At 42.7% G+C, this 19,451-nt stretch overlaps 1 protein-coding gene across 1 annotated transcript in view; it reads right to left on the bottom strand.

Annotated features, from left to right (window-relative positions):
* The window catches only part of LOC111824153, a 34,374-nt gene extending 16,350 nt beyond the window's left edge, over nucleotides 1–18,024 (bottom strand). The window contains exon 1 of the mRNA XM_023747798.1: nucleotides 17,770–18,024. Coding sequence (XP_023603566.1) covers nucleotides 17,770–18,024 — 255 coding nt within the window. The remainder of the gene's footprint in view (nucleotides 1–17,769) is intronic.
* Nucleotides 18,025–19,451: the final 1,427 nt, after the last annotated feature.

Raw genomic sequence — 19,451 nt, 5'->3', positions numbered from 1 at the left:
ATTTCTTCTTCTTAAAGCATTCACTTTAGCATTTCTTGCAATGCTGGTTTGCTGGTAATGAACTCCTTTAGTCTTAGTCTTTTTTTGCTGGTCTTAGTCTTTTTTTGCTGGTAAACATTTTATTTTGCCTTCAATATTTAAGTGATAGCTTTGCTGGATAGAGCAGTCTTGCTTGCAGTTTATTGGTTTTCATTTATTTGAATACATTATGGCAATCCCTTCTAGCCTGAAGTGTTTCTGTTTAGAAATCATCTGACAGCCTTATGGGAACGCCCTTTTAGGTAACTGTTTCTATTTTGCTGCCTTTAAGATTATCTCTTTGTCTTTAATCTTTGCCATTTTAATTATGATATGTCTTGGTGTGGGTCTCTTTGGGTTCATTTTGATTGGGACTCTGTGCTTCCTAAGCTTTTTTGACATCTTCCTTCACCAGGATAGGAAAGTTTATTTTATCATTATTTCTTCAAACAGGTTCTCTAGCTCTTTCTCACTTTCTTCTACTTCTCCTACCCCAATGATGTGGATGTTGTTATGTTTCATGTTGTTCCAAAGTTCCCTTAAACCAGTGGTTCTCAACCTTGGCTGCACATTAGAATCACCTGGGAATCTTTTTAAAATCCTGATTTCTGGGCCTCATCCTCTGGAAATTCTGTTTCTTTGTTACTAATGTTCTGTTTCTTTGTTCTGTTTCTTTGATGAGGCCCAGAAATCAGGATTTTAAAAAGATTCCCAGGTGATTCTAATGTGTAGCCAAGGTTGAGAACCACTGCCTTAAACTATCCTCATGCTTTAAAGTTATTTTTTATTTTTGTTGCTTTGATTTAGTGATTCTTCTTCTATTTTGTCTTCTAATTCACTGATTTGATACTCTGTTTCATCCAGCTTACAGGCTATTTCTTCTAGTGTATTCTGTACTTCAGGTATGGCATTCTTCATTTCCAACTGATTACTTTTCATGGTTTCTATGTCCTTTTTCATGCTGTGGTTCTTACTAAGTTCCTTGAGCATCCTTATAACCATTACTTTGAACTCTATCTGATAAATTGTTTGCCTCCATTTCATTTAGCTCTTTATCTGGATATACCTCCTGTTGGGGGCATGTTTATTTGTCTCCCCCTTTTGGCTGTCTCTTTGTGTTTGATTCCATGTATTAGAGAAAACTCTGTAACTCTCTATGACTCTGAGTTTGGTGGGGTGGCCATTTGTATTAGGTGTCCTGTGGGACAGAGTGATGCAGTCTCCTTGATCTCCTGAGCTGGGTGCTCTAGGAATGTCTCTAGTGTGGATTGTTTGGCTGTTCCTATTGTAACTGGGACTTCATTGCTGTTGGCCCTTTCATGGGTGAGATTCACCCTTAGGCTGGTTGACTATGAGGCTCAACCTTGACCGATGTGTGCAAACTGTCATGCAGGTGCAGTCTCAAGGTGTCTTGATGGACTCAGTGACACGATCATTAACCCTTCAGGCTGTGTGTTTAAAGGGGTCAAACTTTATCGCCATGTATGAGCTGCTGTGCAGGGGATGGCCATTCAAGGTGGAGTTATTCCCAGCAGGGTCTGGAACCTGCCAGAATCCACCTTTGTGTGCACCATTTGTGGGCCTAGTTGAATTGAACTCTGGTGTGGTCTGAAGCCCACCACCGGTTGTGTTGGTTCTGGGTCCTTCTGGGTGGGTTTCAGATGCAAGAGGCTCTCAGACATTGTGTGTACATGTGTGTAGTTACTTCTCTGATAGCTGTTTGTGTCTATGTCTACTAGTGGACCCCCTGCTTGGGGATTACACAGTCAGGCACTCAATGATGGGAAATTAGTCTCTGCTTTAAAGCTAAACTCCTCAGTCTCCACCAGAGACACCAACTCTTGTTTCCTGTAAGGGGGCTTGGTGCAGCTTCAGTTTGGGTAGGGCCTTCAGTCTCCTCTGCAGGAGCAGGTTCACCTGCCTGGGCTCAGGGGGATAGATCAGAAGAGTCTTTGGTTGAAGATGTTGTGGTCCCAGCCCAAGAGGGGGCTAAGAACTTCCTCTCAGCCCCTGGAGGTGTCACATATTGAATGTCTCTCTCTGAACCATTCTCCCATCCCCCATAGGACTGCACCCAGTGGAGCTACCCAGGACTTCACAGGGCTGAACTAAACAGTTTCTTGTTGAGGGTGTTGTCTGCAGGTTGCAGGATTGAGGGTGGTGGACTCTACTTCTTCTTGGGGCTGCCTGGCAATACTTACAGGGAGCTCAGATCAGCCTCCTCACAATGCATCACAAAGCCAAGCACTGGCACCTGTCTTCCCAATAAAAGCCTCTCTAGGGAATATAGCCCCCAAATCCCAACTTTGTGTGGCACTGACGCCTTTATGCCACCAGACCAAGCTGGAAGGGGTAGAAAATCAGCCCTGCACAAGACTCCAATCTGTCCTCACAGCAGGTACCAGCAAGGTGGGGGCCAACATTCCCAGCTCCACTAGAGCTCTGAACTCTGCAGTGTGGGCCAATAATCCCAGACCTGCACTGATCCCCCAGGCCATCAACCCATCAGTCCGAGTAGCTACACAGGTGGCAGGAGGGTTACTAACCATGTGCTCAAGGTAGGAGAGACCTTTCCTCTTTCCCCAAGCAAACAATTTAGTCATTCACTGGGCCTCTGCACAATGTCTTCCATGAATGTAGAGGGTCCCTCAAAGTCACTGCTGGGTGCAGCCTGCAGACCCTTCCACTGATCTCAAACATGGTAGTGCAGCCTCTCCAGTAGTCAGAGCCCAGAGCAAACTTCTCATACTGGGGTTGCTAACAATAGGAGCAACCCCTCACTGGCAAGGTGCGGTCCATGTCTCCCAGGCAGACAGAGTCCCCCTGGCTCCCCATGTGTGATGCTACATGGACTCTTTTTTTACATCTCTGCTGCTCTGGGTTTGGGATCCCTGCATGGAGTTTAAACCCCACACTTCCAGGGGAGGGAGCTTTGTAGCTGTGATATCCCTCTGGCCTCAGCCACCGCACCTGCTCAACGGGGGCAATCCCTTTCCCAACACTACTCCTCTTACCACTCTCGACGTGGCTTCTTCATTGCTCCTTAGATATAATATTTCCAATCAGCTACACCTCACTTGCTTTTTCAAGTTGATTCCACAGTATTTATTTCTAAATCTGGTCCCTGGCTGGGATAAATGGCATGCAGCCTCCAGCTACTTCCCATCTCCCTTCCCTAGAATTCCCTTTTTTAAAAGCTGAACAATAAATATTCCATTGCCTGTATGTACCACATTTTGCCACTCCATTCACTACCCATGGACACTAGGGTTGCATTCACATTTCAGCTATTGTGAATAAATTTGCTATGAACATGTGTATACAAATATCTATTTGAAACACTGTTGTCATTTTTTGAGTATGTACCCAGAATTGGAAATGCTAGATTTTATGGTTATTCTATATTTAACTTTTTGAGGAACCTCCACACTGTTTTCCAAAGAGGCTGTAGCATTTTACATTCTTACCTACAGTGCACAACCTTTCCGACCTCTCCACATTGTTTCCAACACTTGTTATTTTCTGGTTTTCAATAATAGCCATCCTAGTGGGTGAGAGATAGAATCTCATTGTATTTTTTAAGGTCTTTTTTTAATTTAAGGATAATTAACTTACAATGTTCTATTAGGTTCTGGTATAAAACATAGTGACTTGATATTTATATACATTACGAAGTGATCAGTATGATAGATAGTTTGTGACCCTCTGTCACCATACAAATTATTGCCATATTCCTGATTACATTCTCTGTGCTGCTTGGTATATTCTAGTGACTTGTTAATTTTATAACTGGAAGTTTGCACTCTTTAATACCCTTCACCCATTTTTACCATTCTTCCACCCACATCTCTCTAGAAAACACGTTTGATTTCTGCATCTATGAGCCTGTTTTTGTTTTGTTTGGATTATTCATTTGCCTGCTTTTTATTTATTTTCATTTGTTCAATATTTTTATTGATTTTTTACATATATTTTATTGATTTTTTTACAGAGAGGAAGAGGGAGGGATAGAGAGTTAGAAACATCAATGCAAGAGAAACATCTACCAGCTGCCTCCTGCACACCCCTTACTGGAGATGTGCCCGCAACCAAGGTACATGCCCTTGACGGGAATCGAACCTGGGACCTTTCAGTCCACAGGCCGATGCTCTACCCACTGAGCCAAACTGGTTAGGGCTATTTTTATTGAATTTTAGAGAAAAAGGAAGGGAGAGGGTGAAAGAGAAACATCAATGTGAGAATGGGACATCATTCAGCTGCCTCCTGTACAGCCCTAATGGGGATCGAGCTCACAACCCTGGCATGTGCCCTGACTGGGAATCGAACCAGCAACCATTTGGTGCATGGGACAATGTCCAACCTACTGAGCCACACCGACCAGAGCTATCTTGCATTTTAGATTCCACATCCAGTAATATCATGTCCTACTTACGTCACTTACTATAATACCCTCCAAGGCCATCCACTTTGGAACAAATGGCAAGATGTCATTCTTTTATATGGTTGAGTAATATTCTATTTATTTTTCATATGTGTTTGTCTTTACATTATACACATCTACTATATTCGTTCATTTATTGATGGACACTTAGGACGCTGTCATATTTCTTTTTGATCTGTATTTTCATTTTCTTTGGATAAATAATCAGAAGTGGAATTGCTGGGTTGTATGATCGTTCTACTTTTAATTTTTGAAAAATCTCATTGTTGTTTAGATTAGCATTTCCCTAAGAGACATTATTTCTTACTACAGTTTTGAACCTAACAAACAGCCCTGGGCCCTGGCCCCCACACTGGACTCACCTGCCTTGGGCATGTTGAACTTACCCTCCCTTTCTTGGGAATCTTTGCAGCCTGTGTCTCACTAAACTCCAGCATCACCACCTGTCAGTGGTCTGAGCGCCCAACTCCCCAGGGGCTGCCCTTCTAAGTACACATATGAGGAGGTGCCTAATCTTTCGTATAAACTACATCTTTTACAAATATATAATGACTGATTTCTGATAAATGACACTCTCCCCTTTATAATTAATAGTCACCTATTAAAATAAGATTATACATTTTTTCAAATAAGATTATACATTTTTTCAAATGATAAAATAATAATGTCTACTTATTAGTAAAAATGCAATACCCAGATTTTTAAGAGTAAACAATTATGTCTTCTTATTAATTGTACATAGTCCTTTGAAGAGTGTGATATGCTTTTAAAATACCCAGATATGCTTTTAAAATACCCAGATCATACATATTCTGTGGACAGACAGTGATCCAGGCTTTAATAAAAGTGTCCTTTCCTGGGGAAGTGTAAAAATCTTGTAGTGATGGCAACGAGAGGAATAAGACCACATATGCCAACTTAGATGTATCTCAGAGACACGATGTTCAGTAAAAGAAGCAGCATGGATCCATGTGTCTGACTTACGTAGTGTGTGTAGGTAAGTACAGAGGATGACAGAATAGTCCCACTGAATCCTGTGTCTTCTGAAATGACAACCCCAGTATGAGACTCTGACCCTCAGTGTGAGGACAGTGCATATACCTTAGGGTCATTCCAGAGATGGAGTGTAGAGAGGCATGAAAAGCCAGGAAAGCTGATTCTCCAAAAGGACACTAGTGTTCCTTCTCCATGGAACTTCACTCAGGATTTTGTGTCTTTAGTACCTTGTGCAAAAATTGATCATTTATCATCATCATTAGAGTTTGTGATTTTCAGGTCCTTCATCATGTCATACATGCAGCGATTTTAAGTTTGGGGTCTTCTTGGTTACATAGGGATAGATATCAGGAAGGAGGCCATCCCATGATTCCTACATGTTGACAGGGCTTGAATTATTCACATTTTACAAACAATGAAACCAAAGAGACTGTACTCACTTCCCAGCATGATATTACTCACCAGTGAGTAATTAATTGCTTATTTGAGCAATGAGCACAATTTCTGCACAGGCTTATAGTGGTTGGAGGAGACACAAAAGTCACTGGCTTCAGAAGCTGATATTGTAGTGATGAGGGAGAAGCAATCAACAAATGAACGAGCAGCATTTCTAAAGGGGTGTGAAGGAGAGAGGGAGTGGGTGAATTGGGATTTATTTTCTTATATAAAACTAGAGGCCAGGTGCACAAAATTTGTGCACTTGTGGGGGGGGTCCTTCAGCTCAGATTGCGAGAGGGTGCAGGCCATGCTGAGGGACCCCACTTGTGCACGATCAGGGCCTGGGGAAGACACAAGAGGTTGGTCAGCCTGAAAGGAACTGTGGGAGGGCTCCAGGGCATGTCTGGCCCATCTCACTCAGTCCTGATCGGCCTGACCCCAGCAGCAAGCTAACCTCCCAGTCAGAGCATCTGCTCATTGGTGGTCAGTGCACATCATAGTGACTGGTTGACCAGTCGACTGTCTGCACCCTGGTTGTCAGTGCATGTCATAGTCAGTGGTTGAATGACCTTAGAATAACATTAGCATATTATATTTTGATTGGTTGAACGGACGACCAGACACTTAACATATTATCCTTTTATTATATAGGATAGTCAAGGAAATGCTCAAAGATTATGTGACATTTGAGAAAGACCTAGAAGAGGGAGAAAGGGGTCATATAGGTCTTTGGAGAAAGAGAAAATGGCCAAGGCAAAGACTCTGAGCCAGGAGGATGCTTGCCATGTTTGAAGGTCAGGAAGCCACTGTGGCCAGAATAGAAGAGATGAGGTGAATGGCATGAGAAGTGGAGACAGGGACCAGATTTTTTTCAGGCTCTGCTATCAAAGGGTGATCTGCAAGGAGATAAAGATCCTGGGACAGAAAGTAGACCAACCACATTGTTCAGTGTCCTGCTTATTTCACCTGATATGTTCTTCATTGCAAGACTTTCTCAAATAAAGAACTGAGTTGCTTGACCTTCTGGTGGAAACTCCTGTCTTATGCAGACCAGCCCTTTGAGCTGCACTAATGTGGGACCTTGTGAGCTGTGATTGAGGTGTGAGTGACAAGAGGGCTTTGGGAGTAAAAGGGATGACTTGACTTGGGTTTTTAAATCATTTAACGCTAAGTTTTCACAGGCCCTACTCTGGGGAAATGGCAATAAGGTGGGTTAAGGAGGCAGCATTAAAACCAGTTAGAAGGCTGTTACAATAACCTCTAGTAGGAGTGATGGTGGCTTGGACCTGAGTGTTCGTGTTCTATCTATACTGTGTACACTGACTGCATGTGTGCTGATGGACTAGAGATTACTGTGAGAGCAAGGGAGGCATCAAGAATAATGCCAATATTTCTGAGCCGAGCACCTGAAACGATGGCATTGATCTTGTCTGAGAAGTGGAAGGTTCTTGGAAGATCAGGTTGGGAGGTGGGGAGAATAAAGATCTTGGTTGTGCACATGTTACATTAAAGGTACCCCAATGCTGTGTAGGAGAGATGCCCCAGGTTGGCTTAACTCATTCTTTCCTAAATCCTTTGGAAAACACACAGAAAACAGAGAAACTGAAGGGAGTAATTTCCTGAATCTCTGACAACAGATTCAGTGTGTGAGTCTGGAAGAAGGAAGTGGTTTTGTGAGGTGTACGTTGTTCCTCTCTCAGCACTCAGTCCATGGGGCTGGTAGGTCCTAAAGGCTGCAGAGGGCTATGGCCTGGACCAATGCAGTCCATTTCCTAGTGTTTTCACCTGGGAAGTAACAGGTATTCCTTGGAAAATCTCCAGTCCTGTCCTTGGAGACCATTCTCGAAGCTGCAACTTCAGTCAGCTCCCGTATATATAAGTAAATAAATAAAATTTAACTTAAATAAATAATACTTTTCCTAAAAGGAAGACAGATCATTCATGGACTGGTTCATAAACGAAAGATTATAGCTTTTCAATTCTATGTTACTGATATCAAAAATAAAACAACCACATAGAACATGTCATTGCCCATCATATGTCATTCGGACAAAGAACCAAGAAGTTTGGGTTTCTCAGACAAACCTTAATCAGTATGTAAGACACCAGAGGGGGCATATTGTGTTGATTTGATCACTTAAAACCTTAAAGAGATTTTAACTTTTCCTGCAGGTGAAACATGACATTGTTACCCTGTGTCTGATATTCACACTATGAACAAACCCTGTTCCAGGCTCCCTCTCCTTGGATGTTCTTTCCTGTATGCATGTGTGACAACACTGGATGTTGCTGTGATAAGTTCTGTGTCTCAATGTTCTGTTCAAAGTTATCATAGGAAAGTTCCGGCTTCCCTGTCTGGGCCATGCTGAGGACATTGTCCCAAAGAACAACAGCTCCCCTAGAAGGAACCAAAGTCTTCTCTAAACAATGTGCTTTGATGCTACTTACTGTTTTTTCCTCTCTTTAAGCATTATCTAATCCAAGTTCTTCCCTCTATGAAGATGAGGACTCTGGTGCTTTCTGTCCCATCGTCATCATCCCCCCCACACACACACAGACAAACAACACACACACAGCTTTCTTATCCTGTCTCCCCAGTACTTTCCTGAATACCAGCATTTAGTGTAGACTTTATTGTATCTGTTTAATGCTATTCACATTTAAGCCAACTTTCCGTGATTTCTTCAAATTCAAATCTCTGAAATACATCATAGATGGAGAACCTTCCTCTTCTAGCTGCAGGGGTGGGAGAGGGGTGGTCCTGCTCATTAGAGTAGAGAAAGACAAAACCACTTCACATTCTTTTTCAGCTCCTCTAGGTTACTTTTTGGTGGTGCCGCCCTCTGGTGGTCACATTACAATTTGCACCTCACAAATAGGGCCAAACCTTTTTTCTTTAAAAAAATTTTTTTAAATTGATTTCAGAGAGGAAGGGAGAGGTAGAGATAGATAGAAACATCAATGATGAGAGAGAATCATTGGATTCCTCCTGCATGCCCCATACTGGGGATCGAGTCTGCAACCTGAGCATGTGCCCTGAGTGGGAATGGAACCATGAACTCCTGGTTCATAGGTGGACACTCATCCACTGAGCCACACTGGCCAGGCTCAAAACATTTTTTCCAGCCCGGGGTCTCTGCTAGGGACGTAATCAAGTAAAGTGAGTGCCATTAAGAATTTCAACAATGGTGGGTAAGGACACATGTAATACCTTAATCAATAAAGAAAAAAAGAGAATTTCAAAATGGCAAAAGCAAAGTATTAAACCTACTCCTGGTACTTCTGAATGACTGCACAGATTGGGATCCAATGAAGTTGGTCCTCCCTAGCAGGGCCAAAGGATGTGTTCATCCTTTAGGTTAATTTTCCCTCAAATTTAAATCATAAAATACGTAGAGACCTAAAGCCATACTCAATGTGAGAGCTAGAGACTCTCCCGCTAAAGATGAACAAAACGATAAGATTCGTAAGTGCCTAAGTAAGACACGTGTGCTCTGAAGGGTGGAAGTGGATGCCTGCTGATGTTGATGCTCTATGAAAATGACATCAGTGATGACAGTGACAGCAGTGTCAGCATCAGTACTAATGATCAGCAGTTTAAGCTAACAATTGTCTGTATGGACATCCACGACTCTGATCATTCAAGGGTCTGAGACATCTATGAGGCTTTCATGGCTCCAATAGTCTGGGCCTTGCTGGACGGTATTCTCCAGAGTAGAGGAGAAGTTTCTGTGCTTGTACCTTAATCTAATCGATGTTAGGAGAATGAAACGTGCTTTGTTAAGCCTCTTGTGATACCTCATAGAGAATGACATGCACATTCCTATGGTTTGGAGCAAAGCCATGTCTTCAAAGGCAATAGAACAATAGCCATGACCAGCTTCTAGGCTTCAGGAGAGACAGAGAGTCTGAACATGGGCTGTAAGGTGACCCAGTAGCCAGAACTGCTCATCATGACCTGAGTACTCTCACACCCACCAACAGAAGGTCAGGTGGGTAGAGAAGCATCAATCACAGATGGAAGTGACACATCCTGGATTATATGAGAACAGGTGGCCAAGACCATGGGCACCTACCACTCCAGCTTAGTGACCTGTCACAGAGCTCTCACCTGTGGAATCACAGGAAGTTCAAGAAAGAAGGAAAAGGATCCACTCACTCCAGTTTATCCTGGTCCTCAATTCCTCCTCCCCCAACACAGTCAGCTACTCCCTTGCCTGTACCTAGTCTTCGAGTCAGACTTACTCACTGACACAAAAATGCCGTGGGACATGGCTAACTTATTGACTTAGCTGAGCCATGTCTAGTGGTATGAGAATTAAATTTGTCCTTTCATTGCTCTTCCAGGTCATATGGAAACTGCTGCCTTTGGGCAATGCTTTCAGATTGAGCTGCACATGTCTCTACTGGTTCAAAACTGGAGACTGCACACCTCAGGCCCCCAATTTTGTCTTCAACTCCAAGCCTACCCTGCATTCCCCACCTTACCCCAGTTCCATGCAACCCCTTTTATAGGATGACAACCCTGCACTACAACTCCCTTCCTGATACAAATCTCAAACTACCAAGAATCATCTTCTATGTTCATAGTGTCCCTATTCTACAATCCCTCATTACTCTTCACCAACTGGATGCTCATCTCCTTCTCCCCCTTGCCCCTATCACATGTCCTCTACCAGCCTGGTGCTCCCTCTTGTCCCAATGTCAGGGCATTAAATGGAGTCTTCAGCTACCTTGTCATTTCCCTTACCCTGTGTCTCACCCTTCATGCCCATTCGAGTCTAGGAGAATGGGACTCCCCCACCCTTCGCTGCACCAGCTCCAGTGGTTTCTTCCTCAATAACTAAGTCTACCTCTCAATCAAAATTCTAAACTCCATTCTCAGTCCACCCAAAGACCTGTTCCATGGCACCATAGGTCCCCTTGAACCCTTATAATGCCTAACATCCAAACCTTCCCAGGCTTTATAATTTCTCATCCTGACTCTGAGAAGACACCATCCCTCCATGTCCCCCCTCATACCCACCTTTTCTTATCCACAATCATTCTCTGGGCAGGCCTCCAAGGATTTCAGCTAAATACCAGAGGCCACAAGTAGCAGAAAAGGAAATAGAACCAGAAGAGAGATATATTTTCGATTTCTCAGTTTCTGGTTGTAAACTCTCTAAGAAGAGGCACATGGAGTTTGTAAAAACAACCACGAATGAGGACAGTGATGTCTGGCCTGAGCTCCAGGTTACAGAGGGCACAAAATAAGATTGTTAACTGCAGGCCTGTGCGTGACTGACATGATAAAGATCATGCATATTAACCGGAGTTCTAGAGTTTTCTGACATAATATTTCAAAAATCTCTGTGACCTTTCCCTTGAAAGTGCAGTTAACATGCATGTGGAATGAGAATAATCTAAATGTTTAGGCTGCTGTGCAGGTGCACTCAGATTCTGGGACAAAGGCAACTCCAAGGAAAACCGGGGCCACGGAATGATCTGGGCAGTCAGGTCATCTGTTTTGGAGGGTAAGTCAGAAGTGAGGGAGGCAAGTTGGAAACATTTATTTGGAGGATTATAGCCAGATAAGGAACTACTGGAAAATTTGAAAATAGGTAAGATGAGCAAGATAACAGAATCAGCTAATTCTAGGTAGGTAATGTCAAAAGAAAACATGCATTGGGCAAATTGAAAGAGTCAAGAAACACTTTATTGAAGACCATGCAATAGGACAGTGATACTGAGCTCAACACCTTCAAAATAAAAGGCTGGGGAGATTTTAAGGATGACAGCAGGAATCATAGGCATCTGTGTTTGCTAGGTGGCTTTACACAAAAGAAAAGTAAAACTTCTCATGAAATGACCCAGTAGCCAGAACTGCTCATCATGACCTGAGTACTCTCACACCCACCAATAGCCTCTTGGCTATTAATGTCCTCACCCAAGTTAGGCTGCTACCCTCCCTTAGAGACTGGGACACAGGGACACCGCGGGGATTAAATTTCCAAAGGATGGGCCCAGGCTCTTGAGACAAATATTCTATGGGACATAACACTGGCAAGAAGTTTTTGAGGAGACTTAGGTATATTTCAAAAGGGCAGAGAAAAAATCTGCAATTGCAAATTCCGATTACATTTCTGAAGAAAATGCTCTAAAACAATGGAGGTCAAAGGCCTGAAGTCAGGAAGAACCCATCTAAACATAAGTGACACTGAGGCAAAATTAAGGTCCCCAGGTCATAACAGAACTGCTTTCTGCACAGTGGAGGAAAACACCATTAAATATTTTTCAGACATGATCCAGTTTGCATCTTCATCAGTTTCTGCAATTTATAAGCAGGTGATAAATAGCTGAAAGTCCCTGAACAGAGCCAGGATCTGATCTCCCAGAAGGCTGTGCAATTGGAGTTTTCCATGGAGACATTACATTTCCCTCTATAGTAACCTTCCCTTTGATCAAATGAAATCACCAAGCAAGAATGGTATTTTTGATCCTACATCATGCCTGGTGTCACTCAATTTGGCTGATTAGTGACCTAAGTGCAGAGGAATTACATTCATACTTAGTTTGCTCTGATGCAGGTGTTTCTATGAAACCTAAGATGGAAGATCTAACAGCCAAGGACTGATTGAGAGTGGGCTTGGGACTTGGGGTCCTGCTACATTCTGAGACATCTCAGCCACTCATAGTCCCCGGTGAGCTCTGTAAATGTCAGCATAGGATGGTCCTGACCTCTGCAGAAGGACAATTGTCTTTGTTGAGGTGACAATGTATAAGGAGAGGGCTGCACTTCTTCTCTGACCCCACATAATCCGCCAGCGTGACCCCTGACATCTCTGTAATATCTGCATAGGGAGCAACTTCCCAGCTGATGTTTCCTATAACCTCATAATCATGTAGTATTTTTCTCTCATGAGCTTTTATTGATTCTTTCTGTCATTAACTTCAAAAAAGATGAGGTCCCATTCTTTATGTAAAATTGCATGTATGTTTTGGAAGGTAGGGTACCACCTCTGTCCAGCTCTGGGGCCAAGGGAACTTTATAGAAAGTGAAAAGGCATTTACCTCTTTTTAAATAATTCATTAGGCAATAAAGATGGCCCAACCCAGTCTTCATGATTTTGGAACTGGAGAAGTTCCAGCTAAATGACTTTTCAGTCTAAAAGGACTTTATTTCCTGGCCTGCAGTTAGAATATCATAGTAAAATAAGTCTCTAGAGAGAAGTGGTTATAGTTTTAAAAAAGACAGGGGCTGTAGGAATAGAAGGAAACTATTCAATATGATAGAGGCTACACATGAAAGCCCACAGCTAACCCAACATTCCATGGAGAAACTTGGAAAATGTTAGTGACATCATGAACAAGACAAGGATGCTGTTTTTTTAAAATGTATTTTATTGATTTTTTACAGAGAGGAAGGGAGAGCGATAGAGTGTTAGAAACATGGATGGGAGAGAAACATTGATCAGCTGCCTCCTGCACACCCCCTACTAGGGATGTTCCTGCAGCCCATGTACATACCATGGGCCGGAATTGAACCTGGGACCCTTCAGTCTGCAGGCCAACCCTCTATCCACTGAGCCAAAACGGTTAGGGCAAGGATGCTGTTTTTCCTGCTTATTCACTATAGTAGTGGAAGAACTGGCTGGAAAAATCAGTCAAGGTGATAAAATAAGAGGTATCCAAATTGGAAAGGAAGAAGAAAAATTATCTTTTAAAAAAGACAACCTAATCAGATATAGAAAACCCTAAAAATTTCACCACACATACACACACACACCAAAACAAAGTTGTTGGAGACAAAATCAACACTCAGCATCATTTCCATTTTTTTCAACAAAAATGAACAATGCCAAAATAAAATTAAGAGAACAGTTCCATTTAAAATAGCATCACAGGCCCTTCTAAGTGGCTGCACAAATTACCAGTCCATGAAGCCAGCCCTCCCTACCAGGGCAAATGGACGTGTTCATTCTCCAAGTTAATTCAATCCCAAACTCAAGTCATAAAAATGGAGAGAACTAGAGGCTTTCCTGCTAAAGATGAACAAAATTACAAGTTTCTCAATGCCTTAGTAAGACACATGTGCTCCAAAGGGTGGAAGTGATGCCTGCTAACGTTGATGCTCTAAGACAATGACATCAGTGATGACAGTGACACCAGAGACAGGATCAACTCTTGTGATCAGCAGTTTAAACAAAGCATGAGCTATAGGGCCATCCACATCCTTGACCATTCAGGGATCAGCTACATCTATGGCTCCACTAGTCTGGGCCATGCTGGATGTAACCTCCAGAGAAAAGGACAAGTTGCTAATTGATGTTAGAAGAATGAAAGGTGCTTTATGAAACCTCTGGTGAGATCTAATAAAATAATTACTCCTAGGCAGACTTCTTGTGAACAAGGCCATATCTTCTACGGCAATAAAGCAACAGCTCCCAACAGGCTTCTAGGCCTGAGGAGAGATGGAGAATCTGAACGTGTTCTGTAATATGACCAGGTAGGCAGAACTTCTCATCATAGCCTGGGTTCTACCACACCCACCAACATAAGTTCAGGTGAGGAGAGAAGCATCCAATATAATTGGAAGTGACACATCCTGGATTAGACAAAGACAGGTGCGTACCTACCACTCTATCCCTGTGACCTACCACTGATCTCTTACCTGTGGAATCACAGAAAGTTACTCTCAGTAGTCAACAAAGAAGGAAAATGCTCCACACATTCCAAGATCATGCCAGCCTTCAATTTCTCCTCCCCCAACACACACATACCATCAGCCTTTTCCTTGCCTGTCCCCAGGCTCCTAGTCAGACTTACTCACTGACACACAAATCCCCTGGGACATGGCTAACCTGTTTACTGAGGCACATCTTGGTGTATAGAGGTGAGATTGGCCTTTCATGGTTCTCCCAGGCTATGGGGAAACTGCTTTGAGAGCCAAATGCACACAACTCTCCTGGGTTGGAGCTTGAGGCTGGACACCTCTGGCCCTCAATTTGGTCCTCACCCTCAAGCCTGCCCTGCATTCCCCACTTTCCCCAGGCTCCATGCCAAGCCCTGTTCTAGTCTGACTACCCTGGACTTCAACTAATTTCCTGGCTCAAATGCCACATTCCCTAGGCTCATCTGCATTCATGGAGTCCCCATCCCTCCTCACTTTTCAGACTCCTAACTCCCTACAAGATGCTCATCTGCTTTTACTTCTTGTTTCTTATTTTATGTCTATTCTGTAACTCCTGCCAGCCAGTATATCTGGTGCTCCCTTTTTTCCCAAATGTCAGGACACTAATATGAATTTTCAAGAACCTTATTCTTTCCCCCAACCCTTTTTGCCTATCCAAGTTAGTGAAAACTGCATTCCCACTTCACTACACCAGCTCCAGTGGCTTCTCCCTCAACAGGTAGAAGGTAGCCCCTCACTCATATCCCTCACCCCCATCCAGAGCCCTCCCCAAAAGAGCCCACCTTCAGGGTACCTTTAGGTCCCCTTGACCTCATATAATGCCTAACATCTCCAAATCCCCCAGGCTTTACTAATTATCATCCTGGCTGTGAACAGATCCTATCACTCAACAGCTCCCCTCTATGCTCACTTCTGCTTACCCACAATCCACTTCTGGCTAAGTCTCAAAGGAGTATAGCTAAATACCCCAGACCCACAAGGCACAGGAAAGATTTATTTCCATTTCCCAGGTTCTGGATGTGGATTCTATATGAACAGGCACCTGGCGATTGTGATTGTAAAAACAATGAAGAAAACAAAGTATGAGGACACATGCCTGGCCTGAGCTCCATGTCACGGGGGACACAAAACAGCATCTTTTAGTGACAGCCTGTGGGTGACTGACATGTCAGGGACCAGCATGTTTACTAGAGTTTCTTAGATTCCAGACAGAATATTTGTTAAAATCTCTGTGAACTTGTTCCTTGAAGATGCAGTGAAAATGAATGTGAACACTGTTGAGGGCTTGGTCCCTGTGGACGTGTACCCTTTCAGGCCTGCATGTCTTCTCAGTTTCTGAAGCAAAGGCCATCCTGAGGCAACCAGGGGCCTCAAAAGCATCTAGGAAGTCACGTCAGATGCTGCTGTGGATGCCAAGTCAGAAGGGAGGCAGGAAAACTGGAGACCTTTATGTGGAGGATTTTAGCCTGATAAGGAAAGAAAATGGAAGATTTGAAAATAAGGTAAGGATCGACAATGTGAGCAAAATGACAGGATCAGCTAGTTACAGGTAGATGATGACAAAGTAAAACAGGTGTCCAACTCATTTAAAGAGGAAAGGAAGACATTCTTCAGAACCATGCAATAGGGCAATGAGATGAAACTCAACACCCCTGAAACAAAAGGCTGGGGAGATTTTAGGAAAGAAAAAGGAATTATAGGCATCTGTGTTTGTAATGGGCTTTACAGAAAGGAAATGTAAACCATCTCCTGAAGACCTGGCAGGAGGTCTTTTCACATCTTGGTTGTAAATGTCCCCACCCAAGTTAGGCTCCTACTCTCCCTCAGAAACTGGGACACAGGGACACCAGGAAGATTAAATTTCAAACGGTGGGGCCAGGTCCTTGAGACAGTTATTCTCTGGGTCATAACCCTGGCAAGAAGCCTGTATATTTCAAAAGTGCAGAGAAAGAACCTGCAATTACTAATTACATTTATGAAAGAGATGGTCTAAGGATGGAAGACAAAGGCATGTTGTCAGGAAGAAACTGTGTAAAGGTTAGTGACTCTGAGGGAACATTAAGGCCTCTAGTTCAGAACAAATCTGCTTTCAGCACAGTGGAGGGAACACAACTAAATCTCTCTTAGCCAAGATGCAGTTGACATCTTAATCATTTCCAGGAATGTATAAAGAGGTGCAATTTCCCAGCAATTTATAAACAGATGCAAAGTAGCTGAGAGTTCCTGAACACAGCCAGGATCTGATCTCCCAGAATGCTGTGCTTCTAGAGTTCTCCATGGAGACATTACATTGCTCTCTACAGTCACCTTCCTTTTGACCACAGGTCACCTCCAAGGAAAAGAGTATTCTCCATCCTACAACATGGCTGGTGTCACTGGATTTGGCCTGATTAGTGACCTAAGTGCAGAGGAACTGACATTTACCACATAATTTGCTCTGATGCAGGTTTTCTATGAAACCGAAGATGGGAGTTCTAACAGCCTCCTGAAATTAGGAAGCCTCATCCTTGTATTTGGGTAATGCCCTCATCTCCAAGAGATTCCAAAAAACCCCGCAGGTCAAATTTAGCTCCATGAAAGGTGAGGTCATTTCTAATTCTGTGGGCATCAGTCTGAACTAGGACATTTGAGCCAAAGCCTTGGTTGTGTTACTAAGGTTTCAATTATACCCTATTAACAAGGAAGACAGAGTCCTATTTACTTTATGCAAATAAGTCTATAGCCATATAAATAAACATACTAAAAAAGACTTAAGAAATTTTTTGAAATAAGTCAAACAGGGAGAAAAAAAGGTCAGTGTTGTTACCCACATGGATGTCCTCCTGTCCATTCCCATTGCCAAAAACAGTGGCTGGGTATCCACTACATGTCCCCCTGGAGGAGGGACAGAGCTTGGATTTATGCAAACTCATCACCTGCACCCAGGGTAATCACACTGCCACTGAGATTCTCTTAAAAGATACAGTTTCACCTCCACTGTGGAAATGGTACAACTTAGACCACACAGAGGTGGGATCTGGTATAGACTATCACCTTAAGTCAACAATAATGACAATGTCAGCTCTCTTTTTTGAGCATTTATTGACTCAATGCAAATCTTCTAAGGACTTTCCACCCACATAAGAAATCTATTTAAAGGGCACAAAAGATTATTCAGAGTTTAGTAACATATTGGAGAGGAGGAAGGTCACTAATATTTTACATCCAGCTCAACCTGCAAACTTTTAGCGGAACTGATGGGGTTGGACACTTCACACTGGTAATTCCCAGCATCCTCCCTCCTGACGGGGTCTATGGTGAGTTTATTGTCGTCCAAGGACAGCATCATTCGCTCCGTCAGCCGCAGATTCATGCCATTGAAGAACCACTTGGTGGAGACTGCATTTGTGTAGCAGGTGAGGACCACGGGATCCATATACTCCATGACTGTGGTGCTGCTGGCTTCAAGGGTGGGCATTGTCACTGGCTCTGTGAAGAAATAGAGAGCATGGCTAATTGAGAGTGGGCTTGGGACCTGGGCCATGCAAGCTCATCAGACATCTTAGCCACTCAGATTTCACTGTGAGCTCCGTAAGGTCACCAGAGGATGGTTCTAATCTCTGCAGAAGGACAATTGTCTTTGTTCAGGGGACGATGTGTAGGGAAAGGGTTGCACCTCTTCTCTGAACCCAGATCACCCCTGACCTGTTCCCATAGACATCTTTGTAGTATCAACACAGGGATCCCTTTCGCAGCCCACGTTTGTATAACCTCACCATAAGGTGGAGTTTTCCTCTCATGAGCTTTTACTGACCCTTTCCTACAAGTTCTTTTGACTTAAAATTCCATGTATGTTGGGAAAGGCCATCTTACCACTTCTGCCCACTACTTTGGCCAAGGGGACTTTACAGAAAGTGAACGGGCATTTAACTGTTGTTAAATAACTCATTAGTGAATAAAGATGGCCCAACCCACTCTTCCTGACCTTGGATCTGCATAATTTCCATCTATAGGATTCCTCATTCTGAACAGGACTTTATTTCCAGGCCTGCTGAGTGCATATAATGGTAAAATAAATCACTAAAGGGAAGTGGTTATGATTTTAAAAAAAGACAGAAACTGCAGGGATAGGAAGAAATTACTTAATATGGTAAAAACCGCACAGGAAAGTCCACAGCTAACACACAGAGAACCTCTGAAAACAGTACTAAGATCATGAATAAGACAAGGATGCTATTTTTCCCCTAATTCAACTAGTCAGGAAAATCAGGCAAGAAGATGAGATTAGAGATATCCAATTTAGAGAGGAATAAGAAAATATCTTTTTTAAAAAGATGACATAATCTTATTGTAGAACACCCGGAAGATTTCACCAATACATACCTAAAAAAACTATTATAACTAATATAAAAGATGAAGTTTCCACAGACAAAATCAACACTCAGCATCATTTCCATTCTTTAAACAAAAATGAACAATCATCAAATAAAATAAATAAAACATTTCCATTTACAATAGCATCAAAAAGACTAGATGCTTAGGGTTAAACATAATAAGGTAGAAGATGAATACACTGAAAACTACAAAACATTTCTGAAAGTAAAGAAGAAAAAAATACCTGGAAAGACATCCATGTTCATTGATTCCAAGACCACCAACTATCTACATATTTGAAACAATCCCTATCAAAATCCCAATTACTTTTTTTCAGAAATAAAAAAATCCATCCCAGAATTTATGTGGAATTTCAATGGATTCCAAACGTTTGCAACAATCTTCAAAAGGATGCATTGAAATTGAAGGTCTCACAGTTACTAATTTCAAATCCTACTACAAAGGGAAAGTAACCAAAATAGTTACACTGGCATAAAGACTTCTATTTGTCAAAAGTCACAATCCAATGGT

The sequence above is a fragment of the Myotis lucifugus genome, unplaced genomic scaffold (assembly GCF_000147115.1).
Source record: "Myotis lucifugus unplaced genomic scaffold, Myoluc2.0 scaffold_984, whole genome shotgun sequence".
In the NCBI taxonomy this organism is placed as follows: Eukaryota; Metazoa; Chordata; class Mammalia; order Chiroptera; family Vespertilionidae; genus Myotis; species Myotis lucifugus.
This window is presented reverse-complemented; position numbering and strand designations above follow the sequence as displayed.